Source organism: Vulpes vulpes, chromosome 1, assembly GCF_048418805.1.
Source record: "Vulpes vulpes isolate BD-2025 chromosome 1, VulVul3, whole genome shotgun sequence".
NCBI classification, from domain to species: domain Eukaryota; kingdom Metazoa; phylum Chordata; class Mammalia; order Carnivora; family Canidae; genus Vulpes; species Vulpes vulpes.
Window position 1 is genome coordinate 126,697,469 of NC_132780.1, and position 21,476 is coordinate 126,718,944.

The 21,476-nt window shown below is 52.2% G+C and overlaps 1 protein-coding gene and 2 long non-coding RNA genes across 3 annotated transcripts in view; 1 reads left to right on the forward strand and 2 right to left on the reverse strand.

Annotated features, from left to right (window-relative positions):
- Positions 1–6,736: 6,736 nt before the first annotated feature.
- On the forward strand, positions 6,737–14,080 carry LOC140594411 (uncharacterized). The gene is made up of 3 exons (XR_011995124.1): positions 6,737–6,927; positions 13,204–13,292; positions 13,989–14,080. It is a non-coding gene; the product is annotated as an uncharacterized lncRNA (long non-coding RNA).
- ZDHHC19 (zDHHC palmitoyltransferase 19) overlaps positions 10,346–21,476 on the reverse strand; it is a 43,091-nt gene continuing 31,960 nt past the window's right edge. The window contains exon 8 of the mRNA XM_072725775.1: positions 10,346–14,410. Coding sequence (XP_072581876.1) covers positions 14,333–14,410 — 78 coding nt within the window. The 3' untranslated portion in view covers positions 10,346–14,332. The remainder of the gene's footprint in view (positions 14,411–21,476) is intronic.
- LOC140594410 (uncharacterized) lies at positions 17,414–21,236 on the reverse strand. Its single transcript, XR_011995123.1, has 3 exons — positions 20,767–21,236; positions 19,733–20,567; positions 17,414–19,185 (listed from the first exon to the last, which is right to left on the reverse strand). It is a non-coding gene; the product is annotated as an uncharacterized lncRNA (long non-coding RNA).

Below are 21,476 nucleotides of genomic sequence, written 5' to 3' on the forward strand. Positions count from 1 at the left end.
CTGCCGGATGCTTTTATTGGAGGAACCTGCGGAGCCAGAGCCGGGGGAGCAGAAGATGCCCTTTTAAGGAAAGGACCTAACTTTGAGTGAAGTAGGAACAACTTGTGAAAGAATTTGCACCTCCATGGAGTGTGTTGCAGGCAGCCAGTTAGAAAGGAGTCTGCGGATTGTGATGATACACCAGAGGCAAGGGACGCCTGGGGGCTCAGCCATGAGTGTGTGCCTTTGGCTCAGGGCGTGATCCTGGGGTCCCGGGGTCCGGGATTGAGTCCCACATCGGCCTCCCTGCAGGGAGCCTGCTCCTCCCTCTGCCTGTGTCTCTGCCTCTCCCTCTCTCTGTGTCTCTCATGAATAAATAAATAACTTCTTTTAAAACAAAACAAAACAAAACAAAACCAGAGGCAAATGGTCGAATTGGAGTAAACATTTTATGTTTTGCATAGTGTAGCCTTGGGGGAAGTAAGGGAAGCTGAGGAAGGTGGGCCCTGGCCTCAGGCTAGCTTAGTGGGCTTAGTGGGTAGGTCGCCAGGCCTGTGTAGACCTCCCTGGTGGGGCCCATCGAGGGCTCTGTGTCAGCCTGCATGCTCTGGCATCCTGGACGGGGAGGCCCAACACGGAGAATGGACAGGGAGGACAGACACAGAGACGGGATGGGGAGGACAGACACGGAGATGGGACGGGGAGGACAGACAATGAGACGAGATGCGGAGGACAGACACAGAGATGGGACGGAGAGGACCGTCGCGGAGACTGGATGGGGAGGACCGACATGGAGGCTGGATGGGGAGGACAGACAGGGAGATGGGACAGGGAGGACAGACACAGAGACTCTCCAGGGTCTCACAATGTGAGCAAGGCCCACAAATGGCCCAGTGCTCAAGCCGGGGGCCCTGCTCCCAAGTCAGAGAATGAGCAGCAGGCTGAGCTGTGTGAGAGGGACGCCGCTGACCTTCCTGCGGGTCACCAGCAGCAAAGCCAGCAGAATCACGATGGTCTCTCGGCAGCTGCGAGGAGGAGCCCGCAGGACCTGCTGTGTGAGTGAAGGATGCGGCCCCACGAAGGTGGCCACGGCGTCCCTTCATGGAGGGTGCTGCCTCGATTATTAATAATATCAATTATTATATATAATGATAATTAGTTAACCATTAACAAACAAGAAAACATGATTACAGGGAATTTTATGGTCTTAATCTCAACTCTGTGCCTTTCCTCTCCACGCGTTGTTCCCTGAGCATTCAGTCCAGGTTGAGAGTCTTGTTCCTTGAGGGTTTTCAGGATCTACACCGCAGGCCGCAGTCCTCAGGGCGGGTCCAAGCCCTGCCTGGGGAGCCGGGCCCAAGGAGTGGGGCCAGGAGGCCTTGCCCTGGAAACTGGGGAATCTGCGCTCTTGACGGTAAATGAAGAGATCAGGATCCCATGGGCAGGCCACGGGGGATGCCAATATGCCCATGTATATGAACTGCGGTATAGAAGGAACATTAACTAAAAAAAAAATATCTTAGGGGTTCAGGTTTATCAATCACGTTTTTCTTCCTCGGTATACATTTTAAGTTATATTTATTTTTTTTAAGACAGAAAAATTTTACTTTTTTACATTTCTTTCTTTAAATTTATTTAAAGATTTATTTATTAATAAAGATTTATTTGAGAAAGGGGGGGAGAGCACAGAGGGAGAAGCAGCCTCCCTGCTGAGCAGGGAACCCAAAGTGGAATTCCATCCCAGGACCCTGAAATCATGACCTGAGCCGAAGGCAGACATCCAACCACCTGAGCCACCCAGGCGCCCACTTTCTTAGTAATCTCTACACCCAACGTGGTGCTTGCACTCACGACCCTGAGATCGAGTCGCAGGAACCAGCCAAGCCCTCAGTACAAGGGTCAGATACCCCAGCGCCTCGAAGGGCTGGCACTTGCCTGGAGGCCTGGCGCGGAGCTGGTGCCTGCGGACACCCCCTGTGGCCCTAGAACCAATCTTGCTTTTCTAATCCCATTATCCCCACACCTGGCAGGCTATGCCTTTTGCTGAGGGTAATGGAGCTGATTAGTGCTAGTTGACTGGGTTTCAACACCTGCTCTGTTTGAGGAGGGTTCCCTGTTCCCCCCGAGGATCCCTGGGGCCCGAGGTTTCTCCCCTGGGAATATTGCTCCCTGGGAATCCCAAGTGCTTTTGCCTTTAGTCAATTTACACCTGTCAGATCACACTACTAACCTCCATCCCTAGAGGATAGTGTAGATCTTATTTATTCTGATTTTCTTTTCATGCTTATTATCCGCACCAGCTATATTTATCGCAGGAAATTTTTCAAAAATAAGCAAAAAAAAAAAAAGAGAGAGACACACACACAAATCATCTGTAGGCCCACCAACCAGAGCTAACCAATATATTTTTTGTCTCATACTTAGATATAAAACAGTCAAAATGAAATGTCATCAAACACACTGCTTGGAAATGTGGCTTTTGGTGCAATATATGTATCTCGAGCACCTTTTCAAATCTGTAAGTACGCAGGTCTCCACATGCCGTTTAAGGACTACATACCATTTCATCATGTGACTCAGGCCTTAGGAACCATCCCCCTGCGGCTGGGCAGGCTTTTTGCGGCTTTTGGCCTTATCAACAATGCTGTAATGAAAATCCTTGGACTCACCTTTGCTCTCACTTGTCATTATTTGCTTAGGCCAAATTATAGGAGATAAACTGCTGGTCTGAGGCATACACAATCTCTTTGGCATGCCTCTTTAAAACACGGTGTTTGCCTCTATGGGCTCAGGGGCTCCCTGTCAGGCCCTCTGGGCCTGGTTTCTCTTCAGAGTCAGGGCTAAGGCCAGGATCTCTGCCTCTAAACCCTCTGGTTATTGCTCCGTTGTCCTAGTCCCATCTCTTCTGGGTTTGAAGGATGTTGACAGTGTGATCTTTGGCCAAAGAAGCACATCCCCCTCCCTTTCTCAAACTGTCCCACATGTGACTTCTTGACTTCTCTGCTCTCTTCTCCTCCTCCTGAAATGATCCCCTTGGTTCCCTGCTCTGCTCAGCTTTGCAAGTGTCTACCATGGGGCCTACAACGCTTTCATTCATTCAGATGATTCAGGGAACAGTAAACATTCATGGAGCATTTACTCTGTGCTAAATCCTGGGAAATACAGAGGAGAGTGAGAAAAATAGAGTATTAAAGTGAATGTCTAAAAAAAAAAATAAAAAATAAAAAAATAATAAAGTGAATGTCTTCACTTAGAGTTAACCTTTGTTATCCTGTTTCTTTCTTTCTTTTTTTTTTTTTTTTTTTAATGATAGTCACAGGGAGAGAGAGAGGCAGAGACACAGGCAGAGGGAGAAGCAGGCTCCATGCACCGGGAGCCCGACGTGGGATTCGATCCCAGGTCTCCAGGATCGCGCCCTAGGCCAAAGGCAGGTACCAAACCGCTGTGCCACCCAGGGATCCCCTGTTATCCTGTTTCAAAACCAAATGTAGAATATATTTCTGAGTCAGTTGGGGAATAAGAGTATGGGGCTGGTTGTAAGATGATGTGAAGGCACTGTTGTTAACTGGGAGGGGGGGGCACGTAACAGCAAGTAAATGTGTAATTTTAAAAATAAGCTTAACAATTAAGATGCTTACTGGAGCATTTACAGGAAAATGCATGTGAAATCTCAGATTTGCTTTTAAAAACCCCAGGACCAAACAAACAAAAGATGGAGAAAATTGGATAAACTAAATTGGCGCAATGTCAATATTGTTGAAACCAGGTGATGTATAGGAACTCATTTCATTGTTCTCTCTGCCTTTGCATATCTTTGAAATCTTGTGGGATGAAAAGTCTAAAAACATCTTCTTGCAGGCTCCCCTACCTAAAATTCCCTCCCCATCTAAGTGACTCTCATTTTGTCCTTTTCATCCCCAATTTTTGTTTTCCCTTCATGGCATTTTATTACTATCTCCCATACTAACCATGGTCTTATGCCATCTGGTGAATTGGGCTTGTGACCCATCTCCAGCTGGAGTGTAGACTCCATCAGAACTTCTGTTTCATTCACTGCTCTTCCAGTCAATAGTGACTGGCTACTCAAATAACTGGAACACAAAAAAAATCACTGCTAACATTTCAAAATTACAGATATTCATTTCAACTTAAATTTAACAGAAAGAAAAAAGATACTGTGGTAGAATGCGGGCGTTGCTGAACATCAGGTCATCATTCCTAAAGGACTCTTCTAAAGAAAATTTGGACAAAAACTATCAAGGTTGGAGATGTTAGGTTTTTGTCTTTTTTTTTCCTGCTCATTTTATTTTTTAAGTGCCTAGCATGGGGCTCGAACTCATGACTCCGAGATCAAGAGTCAGATGCTCTACCGACCCAGCCAGCCAAGGATCTCTCTGCTCATTTCTTTTCTTTTCTTTTCTTTTTTAAGATTATTTATTTATTTGAGTGAGACAGAGAGAGAGAGAGAGAGAGAGAGAGAACAGAGGGAGGAGGAGAAGAAGCAGACTCCCCACTGAGCAGGAAGCCTCATGCAGGGCTGGATCCCCAGACCCTGAGATCGCACCCTGAGCCAAAGGCAGGCCCTGAACCGACTGAGCCACCCAGGTGCTCCTCTGCTCATTTCCTAATGGGCATAAATTTCCAGGCAGTAAGACTTAATAACTGCTTCATCAACATCAGCATAAATATCACTGATATTTAAAGAAACAAACACACCTTACTGTTTTTACTTACACGTACACCAAGAGCAAAGTGGAAAACATATGCCTCCTTTAAGAAGGACTCTCGGGGTGCCTGGCTGGCTCAGCTGGAGGAGCACATGACTTGATCTTGGGGCTGTAAGTTTGGGCCCCGTATTGGGTATAGAGATCGCTTAAAAATAAGATCTTGGGGCGCCTGGGTGGCTCAGTTGGTTAAGCCTCTGACTCTTGGTTTTGGCTCAGTTCATGATCTCACGGGTCGTGGGTGCTCAGCAGGGAGTCTGCTTGAGATTCTCTCCCTCTTCCCCCCACCCCCTGTCTCTCTCAGAATAAATACATAAATCTTGAAAAAAAAAAAAAAGATCTTTAAAAAAAGAAAAAGAAGAATGGACTCTCTAGACAAAAAAAATAGGGAAAGGCTGACCCGTGAGCGAAAGCCCCTATGAAATATCCCAGCTGAGGGGAGAAAGCCACCTGTTATGAAGAAATGATTAGAGCTACCGCGTTTCCTTTGTGGTTCTTTTCCTTAGTTTTTGAAAGACTCTGTCCCAGGTTACCAGTTGCTAGGCAGCCTGGAGACAGGTACGTGGGCAGACCTAGTCAAGAGGCAGGTGAAAGGGCCCTCTTGTTTCCCCTTGAGCCAACTCCCTTCGCCTTCTTCCCCACCTTGGGGAGCGGAGTCTTCCTTCCCAAAGTGCTCTCCGGGGATCCCTGGGTGGCGCAGCGGTTTGGCGCCTGCCTTTGGCCCAGGGTGCGATCCTGGAGTCCCGGGATCGAATCCCACATCAGGCTCCCGGTGCATGGAGCCTGCTTCTCCCTCTGCCTATGTCTCTGCCTCTCTCTCTGTGTGACTATCAAAAATAAATTTAAAAAAAATTAAAAACAAAAAAAAAACAAAAAACAAACCAAAGTGCTCTCCGTCCTCGGCTCTCTCTGCTTCTTCCCTCGCTGACACACTGGTTTCCAGGCCCAGGGGGGCGGGGTGGGGGTCAGGCCCCCACCCTCCCTCCCTGGCCCCCTCTTGTAGAGCCTGCCCCTGTAGGTCTGCGTGGAGGTTGGGAGGCTCTTTTTTGAAGCCCTCCACGTAATTCTGATGCCGTCACCCATTGGCGTCTTTCATTCCTCATTACATGCCCCAGAACGTACCACTGTGCCTGGCAAATTGTAAATGCTTAATAAATATGTAACAAATGAACCAAAGAACGCAAGTTTTAAAGTCCACGTACTAGAGCACCTGGGGGGCTCAGTACTTGAGCATCTGCCTTTGTCTCAGGCATGATCCTGGAGTCCTGGGATCGAGTCCCACGTCGGGCTCCCTGCATGGAGCCTGTTTCTCCCTCTGCCTGTGTCTCTGCCTCTCTCTCTCTCTCTCTCTCTCTGTCTCTCATGAATAAATAAAATCTTTTTTTAAAAAGTCCATGTGCATGTGTACAGGAGTCAGTGTCACCTCTTTGGATTTTCACAACCATCTCATGAGGCAGAGAAGACGATGGATGGTTCCTGTTGCACAGCAGCTGAGAGATGGAGGAACTTCCCCCAAGGTCACAGATGGAGGACCCGAGGCTCAGGGAGAGGGCCAGAGCCTAAGGAGGGGACAGAGGAATTCCCCTCCCCATTACTTGGTGCGTAGCGGGGAGCAGAGGCAAGGCGGAAAAAGAAGAAAACAAATAAGGGACCAGAGAAGAAGTAGAGGAAGGTTAGAGGAGCCTCAAAGTATGGACACTTTCAAAAGAAAAACAAACACCCCAGAAAAGCAAGACCCCAATTCAGGCAGAGGTGGGGAGCTTGCAGGATTACGAAGGGGCAGGGAGCCGGGAGGGGGCGAGGCCACACGACCTATTTCTAGGGGGCAGGCATGTGCCACTGGCCCCCAAGTCTGAGGGTTCCCTTGGGGTCAAAGCGCTTCGGGCGAACGTCCCCACGGAAAACACATCCTTCATCCTTCTGACCGCGGCCTCCGCCCCCGGCCTCCTCCTCCTCCAGGACTGTGTGTTTGGGCAGCCGCACTGCATTTTTAGAACAATTTTTAACTTGCAGGCTGTACCTGTGGAACCTGAATGTCTGGTCAAGACTGGTTACATAAGGCCCTCAGCCCTTCTGGGGGCCAAGGGCAGCTGCACTCCGGCCCCACGCAGGGGTGGGCCGGGCCTCCTCAGAGGGGCAGGAGGTGGAAGGACGGGGTCCCCTTCCCACCTGGAGACCTGAGCCCCTGCTGCCGGAGCAGGACAGTTAAGTGGGACAAACCCAGGTGAGTCTTGTACCCAGGAGCCCCGAGAACGAAGCTTGTTCTGGTCTACGGCTTCCTGAAGGACGCGGGGGAGACCGAAGAAGGAGCGTCACTGAGCTGGGCAAACTGTTGCACGGAGGCTTCTGTGCCGATTAAGGATCCCCTGTGATGCACGCCCAGAGCAGGGGTGGGTGCCCTCCGGAGGACCGGCCCCCTGTGGCTCCTGGGGTTCAGGTGGGTCCAGGCGGGACACCCAGATCCTAGGATCCGAGTGCTGGCCTGGGAAAGACCAAATTCCAAAAAAAGGTCTGCAGGCTTGGGGGGGGGGGGGCAAGCTCCCTGCAGCCCCCGCAGCTCCACAGGGCAGGCCTGAGCCCGGCTCGGGGGTCGGGGGCTCCCAGCCCTCAGGGTGGCCGGTGCAGGCCCCGGGGAGCCGCCGCCGCAGGCCCAACCCGTCCCCTCGGAGAAGTGACTGAGGAGTGACGCACTTGCCCGCAGTCACGTAGAGGAGAAGGCGACGAGGCTGCCGGCAGATGAGTGAGGTTAGGTCAAGGCCTCAAGGTCTTTCACGGGCCTCAGGAGGGCGGGTGAGTCTGACCGTGGAGTGGGACTGAGGGAGGATTTGAGAAAGCCCTGGAGGGTTCTACGGGCTCTGGAGCTGAGCCTGGGGGCTCCCACACCGGGAGGCATCCAGAGGCCTGGAGGACGCACCACAGGGCCTCCTGTGGCCAAACAGGGACCCAAAGGGGTGGTGGCCATCCCCACCCTGACCTTTCCCCCAGGCTCCCATCGCTACTGGCTCCCCCCCCAAAGGGAGGCCAGCCTCCAACAGGCCTGGAGGCCCCTCATTCACATCAGGCCCCCCACGGGCCTGCCTCCCCCAGACGAGGGGCTGCTAAAGCACCAGTCTGCTCGCCCGGCTCTCCCGGAAGCCAGGCCCGGCCCCCGAGAGCCCCAGGATAGCACCCCCAGAGCCCCAGGATAGCACCCCCCAGAGCCCCAGGATAGCACCCCTCAGAGCCCCAGGATAGCACCCCCTGGAGCACCAGGATAGCACCCCAGAGCCCCAGGATACGCACCCCCCAGAGCCCCAGAATAGCACCCCCCGGAGCCCCAGGATAGCACCCCCCGGAGCCCCAGGATAGCACCCCAGAGCCCCAGGATACGCACCCCCCAGAGCCCCAGAATAGCACCCCCCAGAGCCCCAGGATAGCACCCCCCAGAGCCCCAGGATAGCACCCCAGAGCCCCAGGATACGCACCAGCTCCCCGGGGCGTGGGCAGGCCCTTCAGGAGCGGGTCCCCCCCCCGGGGTCCTGCACTCCCCCTGCTCGGGGCTCTGCTTGGTGGCTTCCAGAACCCACTGCGACGCTCCCCACGCCTGGCATTCGGCGTCTTCCCGCGGCCCAGGATGCTCTCCCCTCCGGGCGCACCTGGGCTACGGCCCACTCCTCTGTGGGGTCCGTCCACAGCCGCTGCTCCCGGAAGCCCTTCCTGCCTGGTGTCGCGGGGCGGGCGGCCTGTCCCCTGCGGAGCTCCTGGGCCAGCTCGGCTGGTCACCAGCTGCCTGGCCTGGGAGGCGGCTCTGGGCGCGGGCCGCCGAGCCCCTGCCCCTTGGGGTCTGTCCGGCAATGCCCTCGCCCTGGGGCAGCCGGGCCTCGGAACCCTTGTCACCACAGGGCCTGGCAAGGGGAAGGGCCGTCACCTCCGAGACTGTGTGTGGCTTCGGGTGGGTCGCCCTCGTTCGGGGAGGCCGCCGCGGGGCCTAGGCCGGGGGCCCTCGTGCTGCAGGCAGAGGTCTCCAGGCCGCGTCGGGGCGCTCGAGGGAGGCTGCCACTGAGCCACTGGAAGCACAGCCCTCAAGGGTCGCGTGCCCGGGGGGGGGGGGGGGGGGGGGGGGGCTGGCTCCGTGCTGCTGCAGGCGGCCCCTGGCCCAGCCTTGCCCAGGTCCCGGACGTCTGGGACCTCCCCTGCAAATGACCGTTGTTCAGGCCTTTAACCTCCGGGAAGTTGACTACACAGCGGCGGGCAACCCCGACACATCCTCCCCGCGCCTCGACCCCCCAGGGACCCACCTGCTCATCCTTGGAGCTGCAAGGGCCGCTCACTGGGGACAACGAGAAGACGAGTTTTGAGGATGAAAACAATTTTTTTTTAAATCAGTGACATCAAGGTTGCATGAGAAGGCTCCTGCATCAGAATGGCATCAGCTTTCTCAGCAGTGACCCTGGAAGTTAGAGCACGACGGAACCAGACCTTCCAAATTCTGAGGACAGCGATGTCTGACCCGCAGCAATTAAGTGGGAACATGAAACATTTTCAGGAAAGATCTCAAACATTTGCCTTCTGCGCACCTAGCCACTGTCTCAGGAAGCCACTCAGGGTGTGCTCTGCCGAAACAAGATTGTAAACTGAGAAAGAGGGACTGGGACTCAGCCGGAAGCCAATAAAATGAGGAGCAAAGGGACTGTCTAGCAGTTGACGAGGGAAGAGCCCAAGCCGACAGCTGTGGCCAAGGCCTGCAAGGGAACTAGTCCAGATCGGAGTGGTCAGAAGGCCGACCAAGGGACGGGTCCGTCCAGCACGACGCAACCCTGAGAGCAGCTGGTGTAATGAGCACATTGGCTAGAGACCTGTACACAGACGGGGGTGGTCAGGGTTGAATTATTAACAGATACGTAGAATACTCAGCAAATGAGAAAAGCAAAGTGATTAGTAACTCCAGCAAAAACAGTGTGTTGTACAGGAGACAGTGATCGTAGTATACTACGTAGGCCGTGAATAGGATTTACAAAGTCAAAAACATTAACAGTGGATGTCGATCTAAAGAAAATTACGACATAACTAAATTAGGAGGAAGCAGGGATGGGAGGTGTGTTGTGCGGTGGGGACGGGGAGGGGAAAATGAGCTAAACCCTCATCTTCCATAGTGAGAAGTTCATAGACAAAGAATTAGCTGGAAAAGTGGAAAGTGGTTGCCTCTGAGGAGTTGGAAACGGGGTCTGAGTGGCAAGAGATAATTGTTTTTTTGGTTTTTTTTTTTTAGAACATTGTTTTTCATAACAAGTCTTACAGAACTATTTAACTCATCAAACTACATGCAAGTATACTTTTAAAAACTTATTATTTTGGGATCCCTGGGTGGCGCAGCGGTTTGGTGCCTGCCTTTGGCCCAGGGCGTGATCCTGGAGACCCGGGATCGAATCCCACGTTGGGCTCCCGGTGCATGGAGCCTGCTTCTCCCTCTGCCTATGTCTCTGCCTCTCTCTCTCTCTCTCTCTCTCTCTCTGTGTGTGTGTGTGTGACTATCATAAATAAATTTAAAAAAAAATTATTATTTTTACTTTTATTTTTTAAAGATTTTATTTATTCATGAGAGACACATACAGAGAGAGAGAGAGAGAGAGAGAGAGAGAGAGGCAGAGACATAGGCAGAGGGAGAAGCAGGCTCCATGCAGGGAGCCCGATGCAGGACTCGACCCCAGGACTCAGGATCACACCCCGGGCCAAAGGCAGGCACTAAACCGCTGAGCCATCCAGGGATCCCTACTTTTAAAAATTTAACTTAAAATAAATGTCTACTGGGGCACCTGGGTGGCTCAGATGGTTAATTGTCTGCCTTCGGCTCAGGTCATGATCCTGGGACAGAGACCTGGGACAGAGCCCCGCATTGCTGCTCAGCAGGGAGTCTGCTTCTCCTTCTCCCTCTCCCCCACTCGTGCTTGCTTGTTCTCGTTCTCTGTCAAGTGAATAAATAAAGTCTTTTTAAAAATTAAAAAAAAAATAGAAGTCTACCACAATTTCTACATACAGAAGGTGCTCAATCAGTGTCGACCATTACTATTCCCTCGGCATGACATCTTCATCAGACGCCTTCCCATACTCACAGGTGGATGTGATGTGTTAGGACACTGGACTGCAGATGACGGAGCCTCAGCTCAAGCTGGTGAGTGCATAAACGAGGATCGCATTGCGTCGCGTCACAAACAAGCCGCAGTCATGGCTGGATCCAGGTGTTCACGTGGCGCCAGCAGAGATTTTTCTGTCTCCATTTCTTGGCTCTATTTCCTCTGTTGACTTCATGCTCAAGTGGGCTCTTCTCACACCTTGGCCAGTTGGTCTCACACCCCAGCTATCTGGGCTTCTATCCTGCCAGCTTTGTGAGCCTAAGGGAAGGAGAGCGTCTGTGCCTGGTATAGACACTAACTGATCTGGCTTGGGTCCCATGCCCATCCCTAAACAGATTACTATGGCTGAAGAGATAGAGCACAATGATTGGCTAAGCCTGACTCATGTGCCCACCCCTGGAACCATGGACAAAGTGAGGCGGAAATGGTCTTGTAGAGGAATTCTGGGTGCTGTTACTAGAAAAAGAGAGGATAAACGCTGCAAGAACAGTAGCTGTGTCCTAGCCTGAAGCCCGAGACTGCTGCTTGCCATCATCAGCGAGGAGCGGCTAGTTAGGAACCCCCTCTCTGAATACTATATAACTGGCCTGGGTCCCTCTCTGAATACTATATAACTGGGTCCCTTTACGTCACAAGAGCCATTCAGTATTTCAAGCCATGCCCCATGTCCCCACATCTTGTCTCCAGGGAAACAAGCCTAGATCCCCTGATCTTCCTTGCACGACCGTTTCTAGGCTCCTCACCTTCCTGGCTCCCTTACCCTGGATGTTGAGTAGCTCCAAACACTAAAGTGTGGTACCCAGAGCTGAACGAAGCTCCAGATGTGGCCTGACCAGTGGGTTGCTCCTCTCATTTCTCCTGGTCAATGGAGCATCTTAAAGGGGCATTAGCTTTTATAGCGACTGCAATGACTTGTTGGCTCGTACTCGTCTTTGGCCAACATATATGAGCTGCCATTAAGCCAGAGCTTCCTCATTCTGCATTCATGCAGTTGGTTCTTTGAACCAACTAAATAAAGGAATTTGTCTTTGTTAAACTTCAACTTATAAAATTTGGCCCATTATTGCAGTTTCTTCAGGTGTTTTTGAATCTAGATCCTATCTTCAGTGCTAAGCATCTCTCCAGGTTTTGTATGACCTACCTATTTCATTGGCAGACATACTCCTGATTTTCATCCAAGAGAACAATAGGATAAATTAGGGTCAAGGATGAAGCCCTCTGTCCTACTACCCAAGTCCACATGATATCTTGTGATTGTGCAATCAGCTATGGAGCAACCCAGTTGCTTTAGTTTCCCAGGCTACCAAAACACATTACCACAAACTGTGTGGTTTGAAACAACAGAAATTCACTCTCTCACAGTTCTGGAGGCCAGAGATCCTAAGTTAAGGTGTCACTAGGGCCACATCCCCTCCAAAGACTCTAGAGAAGAATCCTTCCTTGCCTCTTCCTAGTTTTTCTTGATTGCCAGCAATTCTTTTTTTTTCTTTATTCATTTGTTTTTATTGAAGTTCAATTTGCCAACATATAGTATGACACCCAGGGCTCATCCCATCAAGTGCCCTCCTCCTCGTCCATCACCCAGTCACCCCCAACCCCCGCCCTCCTCCCCTTCTGCAACCCTGTGTTCATTTCCCAGAGTCGGGAGTCTCTCATGGTTTGTCTCCTTCTCTAATTTTTCCCACTCAGTTCCCCTCCTTTCCCTTATAATCCCCTTTATTATTTCCTATAGTCCATGTAGATTGTCAGCAATTCTTGACATTCCTTAGCTTTAGCTTGCATCCCTCCATTTCTGCCTCCATCTTTACAGTGTCCTTCCCTCGGGGTGTGTCTTCCATGTGTTTCTGTGTCCAGATTTCCCTCTTATATGGCTACTGGTCATCGGGCTTAGCACTTGCCCTGTACGAGTTTGTTCTAATTAGATTACATCTACAAAGACCCTATTTCCAAATAAGGTCACATTTACAGGTACCAGGGGTGAGGACTTCCAATGTATCTTTTTGGGGGACACAGTTCAACCTACTACACAAGTGGTATCAGACTTCACCTCTTATATCTCCTTCTTGACCTCCCAGCTCTATCCAGATGGCCATGGGAGTCCATGCACCCCCGTAAGCCGCCACCCTGATATACTCACCCAGGTTGGAGTGGTATATGTGGTTGCTCTGTCCCTTTCCGCCTTTCCAAGATTCTGACAGACTGTTCCCCCGGGGGAGGCCAGGATCTCCTGGACTGGGGTAGTTGGAGGAGGGAGGCCATAGACTAGCATGGCTCAGAGCTTGGGCTTAGGAATGAGACAGACCTGTGACTTGGGGCTACCTCACTCAACCTCCCTTGCATCCCCTTTTCTTCACCTGTAAAAAGTGAGTGATAAAACTTCCCATCCCTAGGAGGATTAGATGACATCCCAGGATAGAAGTGGCTATTACCATGGTTCCTGCTGCTGCTGCTGCTGCTCCGGGTAGCTCTTGGGATCCAGGTGAACCTAGATCTGAATCCAGATCTTCCGTGTCCCCTGAGGCATGTTCCTTGACTCGGCTAAACCCTTTTCAGGCTTCCGCATCTGTAAAATGAGAAACCTGCCTCTCCGGGTGTTGTGAACTCTGAGTACGCCCGGCACACAGCCTGGGGCACAAAGCAGCATAAATCTTTGCTTCTTTCTCTCCCCTTCTGTGAACAAAGGAAGTAATGTTAGTCCGAAATGACCTATTCTTAAGAAACTCACGGTGGCTCCTTTATAATAGCTCTATTTTCTCCATCCTTGGGGAGAGACCTTGGGTTTTATTTTGAGACCGTCTTTGTAAAGACTCAAAATTGTTTTTAAAAACAAAACGCTAATTATAACTAGACATATATAGCTTTCTCCACCGGGCCACTGAGTTCTTTAGGAAGCCCCCTTGATCACTGTTTTTATCTTTGTGCCCATTTACCCAAGCGGTAAGTAAAGGCAGGGGATTAATAATGGCCCTAGTGGCCAGATGGAATCAAGGGGTGATGGGGTGGAGCAGGGCTTCGATCCCTAACCTGCGACTCCGAGCCCTATGCTTTGCCTTTACACACAAAAAATTAGATTTCTAAAAATAAGCTGAATTACATATGTAAGTTAATTTTTTTTAAAAAAAATTAGAACATTACTGCTAAACCTAAAGTTTCTTTGTCCATCACTTTCTATTAGAACTTGTCCTTGTCTGGGACGCCCGGGTGGCTCAGCGATGGAGCGCCTGCCTTCCTCAGGGCGTGACCCCGGGGTCCCGGGATCGAGTCCCACGTCGGGCTCCGTGCGTGGAGCCTGCTTCTCCCTCTGCCTGTGTCTCTGCCTCTCTCTGTGTGTCTCTCACAAATAAATGAAATCTTTAAAAACCAAAAAAGAACTTATCTTTGTCTCCTCATCCCCAGGGGTTACTATTTATGGGTTTGATATGTACGCCCCAGAATTTAAAAAATATAGACATTTCCGTTCCTTTATTTATGTATAAACCTACACAAAGTCTACTGTAATGTGTTTTGGGGGGAGTGTTTTCACGGAGATGGCATCATGTATCCCACATGGTTTGGCAACTTGCATTTTTTACTCCACGGCGCACTTTGCGAGTTCTCCTGTTGAAACACATAAATCTGGTTTGTTCCCTTGGTCCCCGGGATTCCATTGAAATGTGCTGTGCTTGGCCTTCCCCTGATGGGTGCCCCGAGCCCCCGCCCCATTTCCCACCGCTTCTGAGGGCTGGAGGCTCTGTGGAGTAGGTCCTGAGCCGCTTTCTGGAAGCCTCTTAGGCTCACACACTTGCTCAGCTGGCAAGGCCAAAATCCTGCGGAGGTCGGAGGTCGGAGGTCGCTTTGAAAGCAGGACCACCCGCAGACCTTAAGTGTCTGGACGTCAAGATCAAGGGCTTCCCCCAGGCCACCTGCTGCAGAGTAGGAAGGCCCAGCAGAGCCCCAGGAGCTCGCGCCGGGCCTCCGCAGCAGCTCTGCTTGCCAAAAGGACCTGCTAACAGTGTAACATAAAAAGAGAAGTACAATAAACACGATAGATAACCAGGCTGCTACTGAAGAACATGGCAGCAGTAAAACAATAAAAACAAACCAGCTAACTACGGAGCAAATACAAAAACAAAGAGAGATTAGACCGTCTTTGACTAGGCCTTGATCTAAATTAGGACTCCCCGTGAGCAAGGCCTGAGGTTGGTGGCAGTGAGCACCTCCCCGCCAGAGGATTTCCTCTTTCCTGCAAGAATCCATCCTTCCCCCCAGAATTGAGTCTGGGGTCCTGCTGAGCCGTACGTGTGTACCTATGGGCACGTAGTCCTCTTTAGGGCCCATCGCAGGGAACTCCCAGCCCGGACTTCCAATTCGAAACACCCAGGAAGATCGAAAACAAACAGATAAACAACCACTTTGTCAGTGTTTTGGGGGCAAATCCGTGTGGGAGTGGTGGTGGTGATGGGGTGGTGGAGAGCTATGGGTTCACACTCCATTAATTTGTGGTTCTTGCTGATTTCCAGGGTGTAAATACTACCCCCCCCCCCTCCCATTTAGGTTGCTAAGCTGGTTTACCAACTGGCTTGCAAACCCATTCAGTCAGTATTCAAGACACTGGCATCAATTTAGAACTCTTTGCAGCTTTTCTCGCTTTCCAAGAATTTCCAATATACACCGTGGTCCCTGGAAAATCAACCAATCAAATTTCAATGCTACTTCAGCTAAATCACTTACAAAGCAACTTTCTTAAATCTCTTTTGGAAAGTTTACAGCAGAAAATATTCAAGGGGGGCTGCAGGCGTGTTTTATCATGTTTGGTGTGATCCGCAGGGGCTGCCACGAGAAAGTGCTTCCGGGGCCTACGGAGAGAGCAGGAGAGAAGGGAGTCCCCACTGTGCGGATGGATGGACGACAAAAGCGGCAGCCCCCTGGCTACAGGAATCCTCCTCTGCACGCACCTGCCACCTGCCACCTGTTCCCAGGGCACCTTCACAGGGTCGGTGGCTTCTGAGATTCTGAGAGGTAAAGCAACTTGCTCCAGGCCAAGTGGCCAGGTCTCAACCCAGGACTTGATCCCAGAATGGGGCCTCCCCCCAAAACACACGTGGAGTCTGAGACCTCGACTCAGGTCCAGAAGCTTTAAAATCGGGGTACTTCCTCCCTTTGCTCCTGTCTGGCCCCTCAGCCATGCCCTGCAGGGGTTGATCCACTGGGAGCCCACACCTGCTGACACCCAGGAGGAAGCCTTCACCACCCAGCCGGCTCCCAGCTGCCTCCCTGCAAGGCTTCCCAGGCTGGGAGGGGTGCCTGCGGGGCAGGAGTCAGAGGAGCCAGGAAAGCTTCCAGACCTTCTGCAGAGTGAGGAAGCCGCCGGGTGGTTTGAGTCAGAGCTGCTGATCCCCGGGCCAGGCCCCCACACAGGGAGCTGTTCCCAGCAGCCCAGGTGCTGCATACGTGGGGGGCTCCCCTACCCCTTCGGTGAGCTTTGCCCCCTGGAGCTTCTTACAGACCACCCTTTCAGCAGCAAAGCCACCTTCCCCTTCTTGCACTGGGTTGGGACCCCCTGCCTGGTCAGGGTCTCCTTAGCCAGAAGGAGGTATCCCCAAATAGCAGCTCGGGGTGGCCTGGGGCCCTGGCCTCCAAGGTCAGCACCACCGCTGAGGACCCTGGAGAGGCTCTGCTCTCTGCCCTGGTCGCATGCGTCCCTGGAGGCAGGCCAGCTGGGCTTCGCTGGGAGGAAGACAGGGCGGCCCCCGACACTGGTGAGGGTGTCTGCTCCCTGGGCCCCCCGCACCCCCCCACTCTCAGATGACACGCGCATTAACAACACTCCGGCTGGCAAGAGCAGATGGAGTCGGGCAGGCGCATGGTCAGGACGCTGGATTTCAGCCCCGTGGCTCTCCTACACCGAGAAGACGCAGCAGGCAGAAGGGGGGGGTGGGACGTGTGGGATGAGGGGGTGTCTGTGTTGGTGCAGGTGCCACAGGATGCGGAGGGGATGATGACTCCGTGCGTGTGACCGGAAGGTGGGTGTGCAAGGACTCATCCAAGGAAATGAGAACCTGAAGTCAGGACAGATGAGGGACCTGAAAAGCAGGGCCGAGTCTGAAGGCTGCGGCGCCCCCAGGCTCCCAGGCCCAGGGCCCAGCAGGTCGGGTCAGGAGAGCAGAGGCCCGGCCTTGCTGGCGGCTCCCCGGCCGGTGGGGGGGGGGGGGCTCTTGGCCCCGCAGCCGCAGCCCCAGGGGACCCTCCTGGCCAACGGGTCTTCCGTGAAGATGCAACTAATGTCGCCAAGTCTGAGTCGAGAGTCCCCGGGAAAGAGCGCGGCCCCGCCTCGAGGATGGCAGGCCACGCGTGCTGCCACCGCGACGGTGGTCCCTCGGTCCCCCGGTCATCCCTTGGTCCCGGTCTACACAGCAGCCGCCCCGCGGCGATGCTCGACCTGCCCACCTGCAGGCCCGGAGGCGCGGCGCTTCGCAGGACTAGAGTCAAGACTGCTTGGGCTCTGATGCACACACTCCTCGGCCTTTGGGTCTGCAACTATTTGCTGCTTACGTGCCTGGGGCTCAGGTGGTTAAGCACCGCCTTGGGCTTGGGTCATGACCCCAGGGTCCTGGGATGGAGCCCCGCTAGGGCTCCCTGCTCGGGGGGCGCCTGCTTCTCCCTCCCTGTCTGCCCCCCGCCCCCCATCCCACCTCCCCACCCTAGCCCCTACCCGACCAGCAAAGAGGCCTTTGCAGCCAGGCAGACCTGAGTGCAAATCTCCGCTCTTGTACTTGTCAGCATGCGGCTTTGGGCAAGCTCCTGAGCTCTCTGGCCTCCTAACCTTAGAGGTCGTAGGATGGCGTGGACTGTGCCCTAGGGCACCCAGCCAGTGCCCGCAAACGGCAGGGGTTTGATAACATCCGTGCCTTGCTAGAGACACAGCGACGTGGAAATTCAGCCGTGGAGCCCCTCCGGTCTTGCATACTTCCCACTTCCCACGCATTTTCCTGACAAAATCTGACTCTATCATCAGGGGGCCCCTGTTTTATTTTCCTTTGCCACTAAAGCACTGACGGCGTGAAGTCCCCGGCGGTTACCTCAGCTAACACGCAGCACCTGCCATGTGCTAGGCACCCCGATGCTTGGAGTGGGTCCTTACCCACTGCGGGTGGCGGTCTAGCCACAGAGTGGCACACAATGGCAAGCAAATAGTTCTAAAACAAGGCAGGGTATAGTGAGATTCAAGATGCCAGGACTTAGGAGGTGGCGGGCGCCATCTGAGCATGGTGTGCTCCTACCATTCCTTCCCCGAGGAAGGCTTCTGCAGGGCTCCCGTGGAAAAGGCAGCTACGTAACTTGCTATATGACTTGCAGGGCCCCTTATTAAGAAAATGAAGAGTTTCAGTGATAGCAGAGCCTTAAACCAAGCGTGGGGCCAGTGTGAGCACGGGGCCCCTCATGGCGGTACAGGTCACAGGCCCACCAGCCAGCCCTGAGCGCCACCTCTCCATGACCCCCGTGCCGGCCCCTCAGATCCTGCAGAGACAGCAGTTGCTGCCTCCAGGAGAGCTGGGCACCGGGCAGACCCTGTGGGCAATGGGCCCGCAGGAGGCCAAGCTAGTGACCATGCGTCACGGCTCCTCACTTCTCCCCGAGGAGACTCATTTCCGTCTGATGAGAGTCACTGGGGGTGACGCTGGGTTTCCACAAGCTGAAATGGACAGCAATTTCCTTGCCGTGAGAAAGAGCCACCCTGCAGTTGTCTCGGGGTACTTGACAATGGCCTGTCCCTCACTGTGTCTTCTCCCCGTCACCACAAACTACCAGCCCAAGGTCAGGAGCCAGGAAAAGCAATGGGAGCCACTGATGCTAACAACCCCTAACGTGAAAGTTCCAAGGACACTCTGTCCTCAGACACAGATGCCATGCATGGAAACTGAAATAGGACTGTCATAAATAATACACATAAAATACATAAATATTTATTTGATACCAGCATAAAAGTGAGATATCAGGTGACATCCTTGTGCTGCTGGTTGGGCCCTCCGGAGGTCAACTAGGCCATCCCTCTGCCTCTAGCTATTTCAAGGCAAAAACAGAAAATTCTGTGATGCTCCACCTCACTGGGGCAGTAGTCCACAGGTGCGGGGATGCGCGGGGATGCACGGGGCTGCCGTTGCTGCTTCCTGCCCGCTGCTCTGCTGCCCGTTTCTGACTTATTTTGACCCTCTTCAGAGCCCAAAACAGGTCCCTGCTGATGCCTCAGTTTGGTTGAGGACCTTTTTTTTCCGTGCACTTTGGAAAGCAGCTTTGGGAGCCTTTGGGAGCAGCTGCAGGCAACCCAGCCCCACTCCTTTTGCTCCATGCCAGACGTCAGGCCAGAAGGACATAAGGCTAGGCATGGGATCCTCCTGGAGTGACGCCACACGTAAGGAAACAAGAGGTGTACCATGTTTAATCATGCTGCACCTGCCAGGTCAGGCCTGACCTCTGCCCTCTACAGCCCTCACGTACAGAAAGGGTTATAACCCTGCTCTGCAGCCTCAGCTCTGGCATGAGGACAGCCTGAATGCCCCTACTTTGAAATGAGTTTAGGGCACGCAGCCAGGTCCCTCCAGGGGCATCCCGAGTGATGGCTCACAGCCAAGACGGGTCTCCTGGCTGGTCTATAAGCTGCAGGGGAGCTGGACGCTGGGGCTGTAGTGAGCCTCTGTGTATCCCCTTTGTGTGCAGCCCAGGAATCAGCATCGGGAACTCAGAAGGTAAAGGTAAGATTTCAGCGTGGCCTGCCCTCTTTAGAAATGACATTTTTTGTCACTTTCCTTATCAAAAACCAGGAAAATAACATGCGCCAGAGCGTGGAGAGAAACCAGGCCCCTCGTGCACCGCTGGCGGAATGCAAAATGGTGCAGCTGCTACGGCAAATAGTACGGTGGTTCCTCGGAACATTAAACTTACCATGTGACCCAGCAATTCCGTTTCTGGGCATGTTTCCAAAGAACTGGCATCTTGAAGAGATATGCGGAGACCCGTGTTCACAGCAGTAAGATTCACAAGAACCAAAAGGGGGAAGCGACTCAAGCGTCCACTTCGGCCCAAATGGATAAACCGAATGTGGCATACGCAGACAGCGGAGTATCACTCGGCCTGAAAAAGGAAGTAGGTTATGATACACGCGCGACCACGTGAACCCGGAAGGCGCTACGCGAAGTGAAATACTCCGGTCGGGAAAGGTCAATGGTGTACGCGTCCACTGACACCAGGTACCTGCAAGAGCCAAAGTCCTAGACGGAGGGTACAACGGTGGTTGTCTGGGGCGGGAACGAGTGTTCTTATTCAGTGGGTACAGGGCTTCAAGACTAAAGGGTTCTAGAGGTTGGTTACGCGACCATGTGAATATGCATCATGTCACTGGACTGAGCAAACAATCCTAAAACTTCTCCGGAACCACAAAGACCTTGAATTGCCAAAGCAATCTTGAAAAAGAAAAACAAAACTGGAGGCATCACGATTCCAGATTTCTAGCTCTATTACAAGATGGTAGTAATTAAAACAGTATGGCACTGGCCTAACAATAGACGCACAGATCAATAAAATAGAACAGAAAATTAGAATTAAACCCACAATTATATGGTCAGTTAATCTTCCACAAAGGAGGAATGACTATCCAATGGGAAAATACAGTCTCTTCAACAAGTGGTCCTGGGAAAAACCGGACAGCACATGCAAGGAAAGGAACCGGACCATGTTTCTTACACCACACACAAAAATGAACTCAAAATGGATTAAAGACCTAAATGTGGGATCCCTGGGTGGCGCAGCGGTTTGGCGCCTGCCTTTGGCCCAGGGCGCGATCCTGGAGACCCGGGATCGAATCCCACGTCGGGCTCCCGGTGCATGGAGCCTGCTTCTCCCTCTGCCTGTGTCTCTGCCTCTCTCTCTCTCTCTGTGACTATCATAAATTAAAAAAAAAAAAAAAAAAAAAAAAAGACCTAAATGTGAGATCTGAAACCATAAAAATCCTTGAAGAGAGCACAGGCAGTAATTTCTCTGATATCAGTTGTAGCAACATTTTTCTAGACACGTCTCCTGAAGCAAGGGAAATAAAAGCAAAAATAAACTATAGGGACTACATCAAAATAAAAAGTTTCTGCACAATAAAAAAAAAAGTTTCTGCACAATGAAGGAAACAACAAAACTAAAAGGCAACCTACAGAATGGGAGAAGATATTTGTGAATATCTTTTATCTTTCTTTTTTTTAAAGATTTTTTTTCTTTTAAAGATTTTATTTATTTATTCATGAGAGACACACACACAGAGAGAGAGAGAGAGAGAGAGAGAGAGAGCACGAGAGGCGGAGACATAGGCAGAGGGAGAAACAGGCTCCATGCAGGGAGCCCGACGTGGGACTCTATCCTGGGTCTCTAGGATCGTGCCCTGAGCTGAAGGTGGTGCTAAACCGCTGAGCCACCCGGGCTGCCCCTATCTTTCTTTTTTTTTTAAGATTTAAAAAATTATTTTAGAGAGAGAGAGCACAAATTGGGGGAGGGCACAAGGAAAGGAAGAGAAAGAATCCTCAAGCAGACTCCTCCCTGAGCAAGGAGCCTGATCCAGGGCTTGATACGGGGCTCGATCCCAAGACCCCAAGATCATGACCTTTGCCAAAATCAAGAGTCAGCTGTCTAACTGACTGTGCCACCC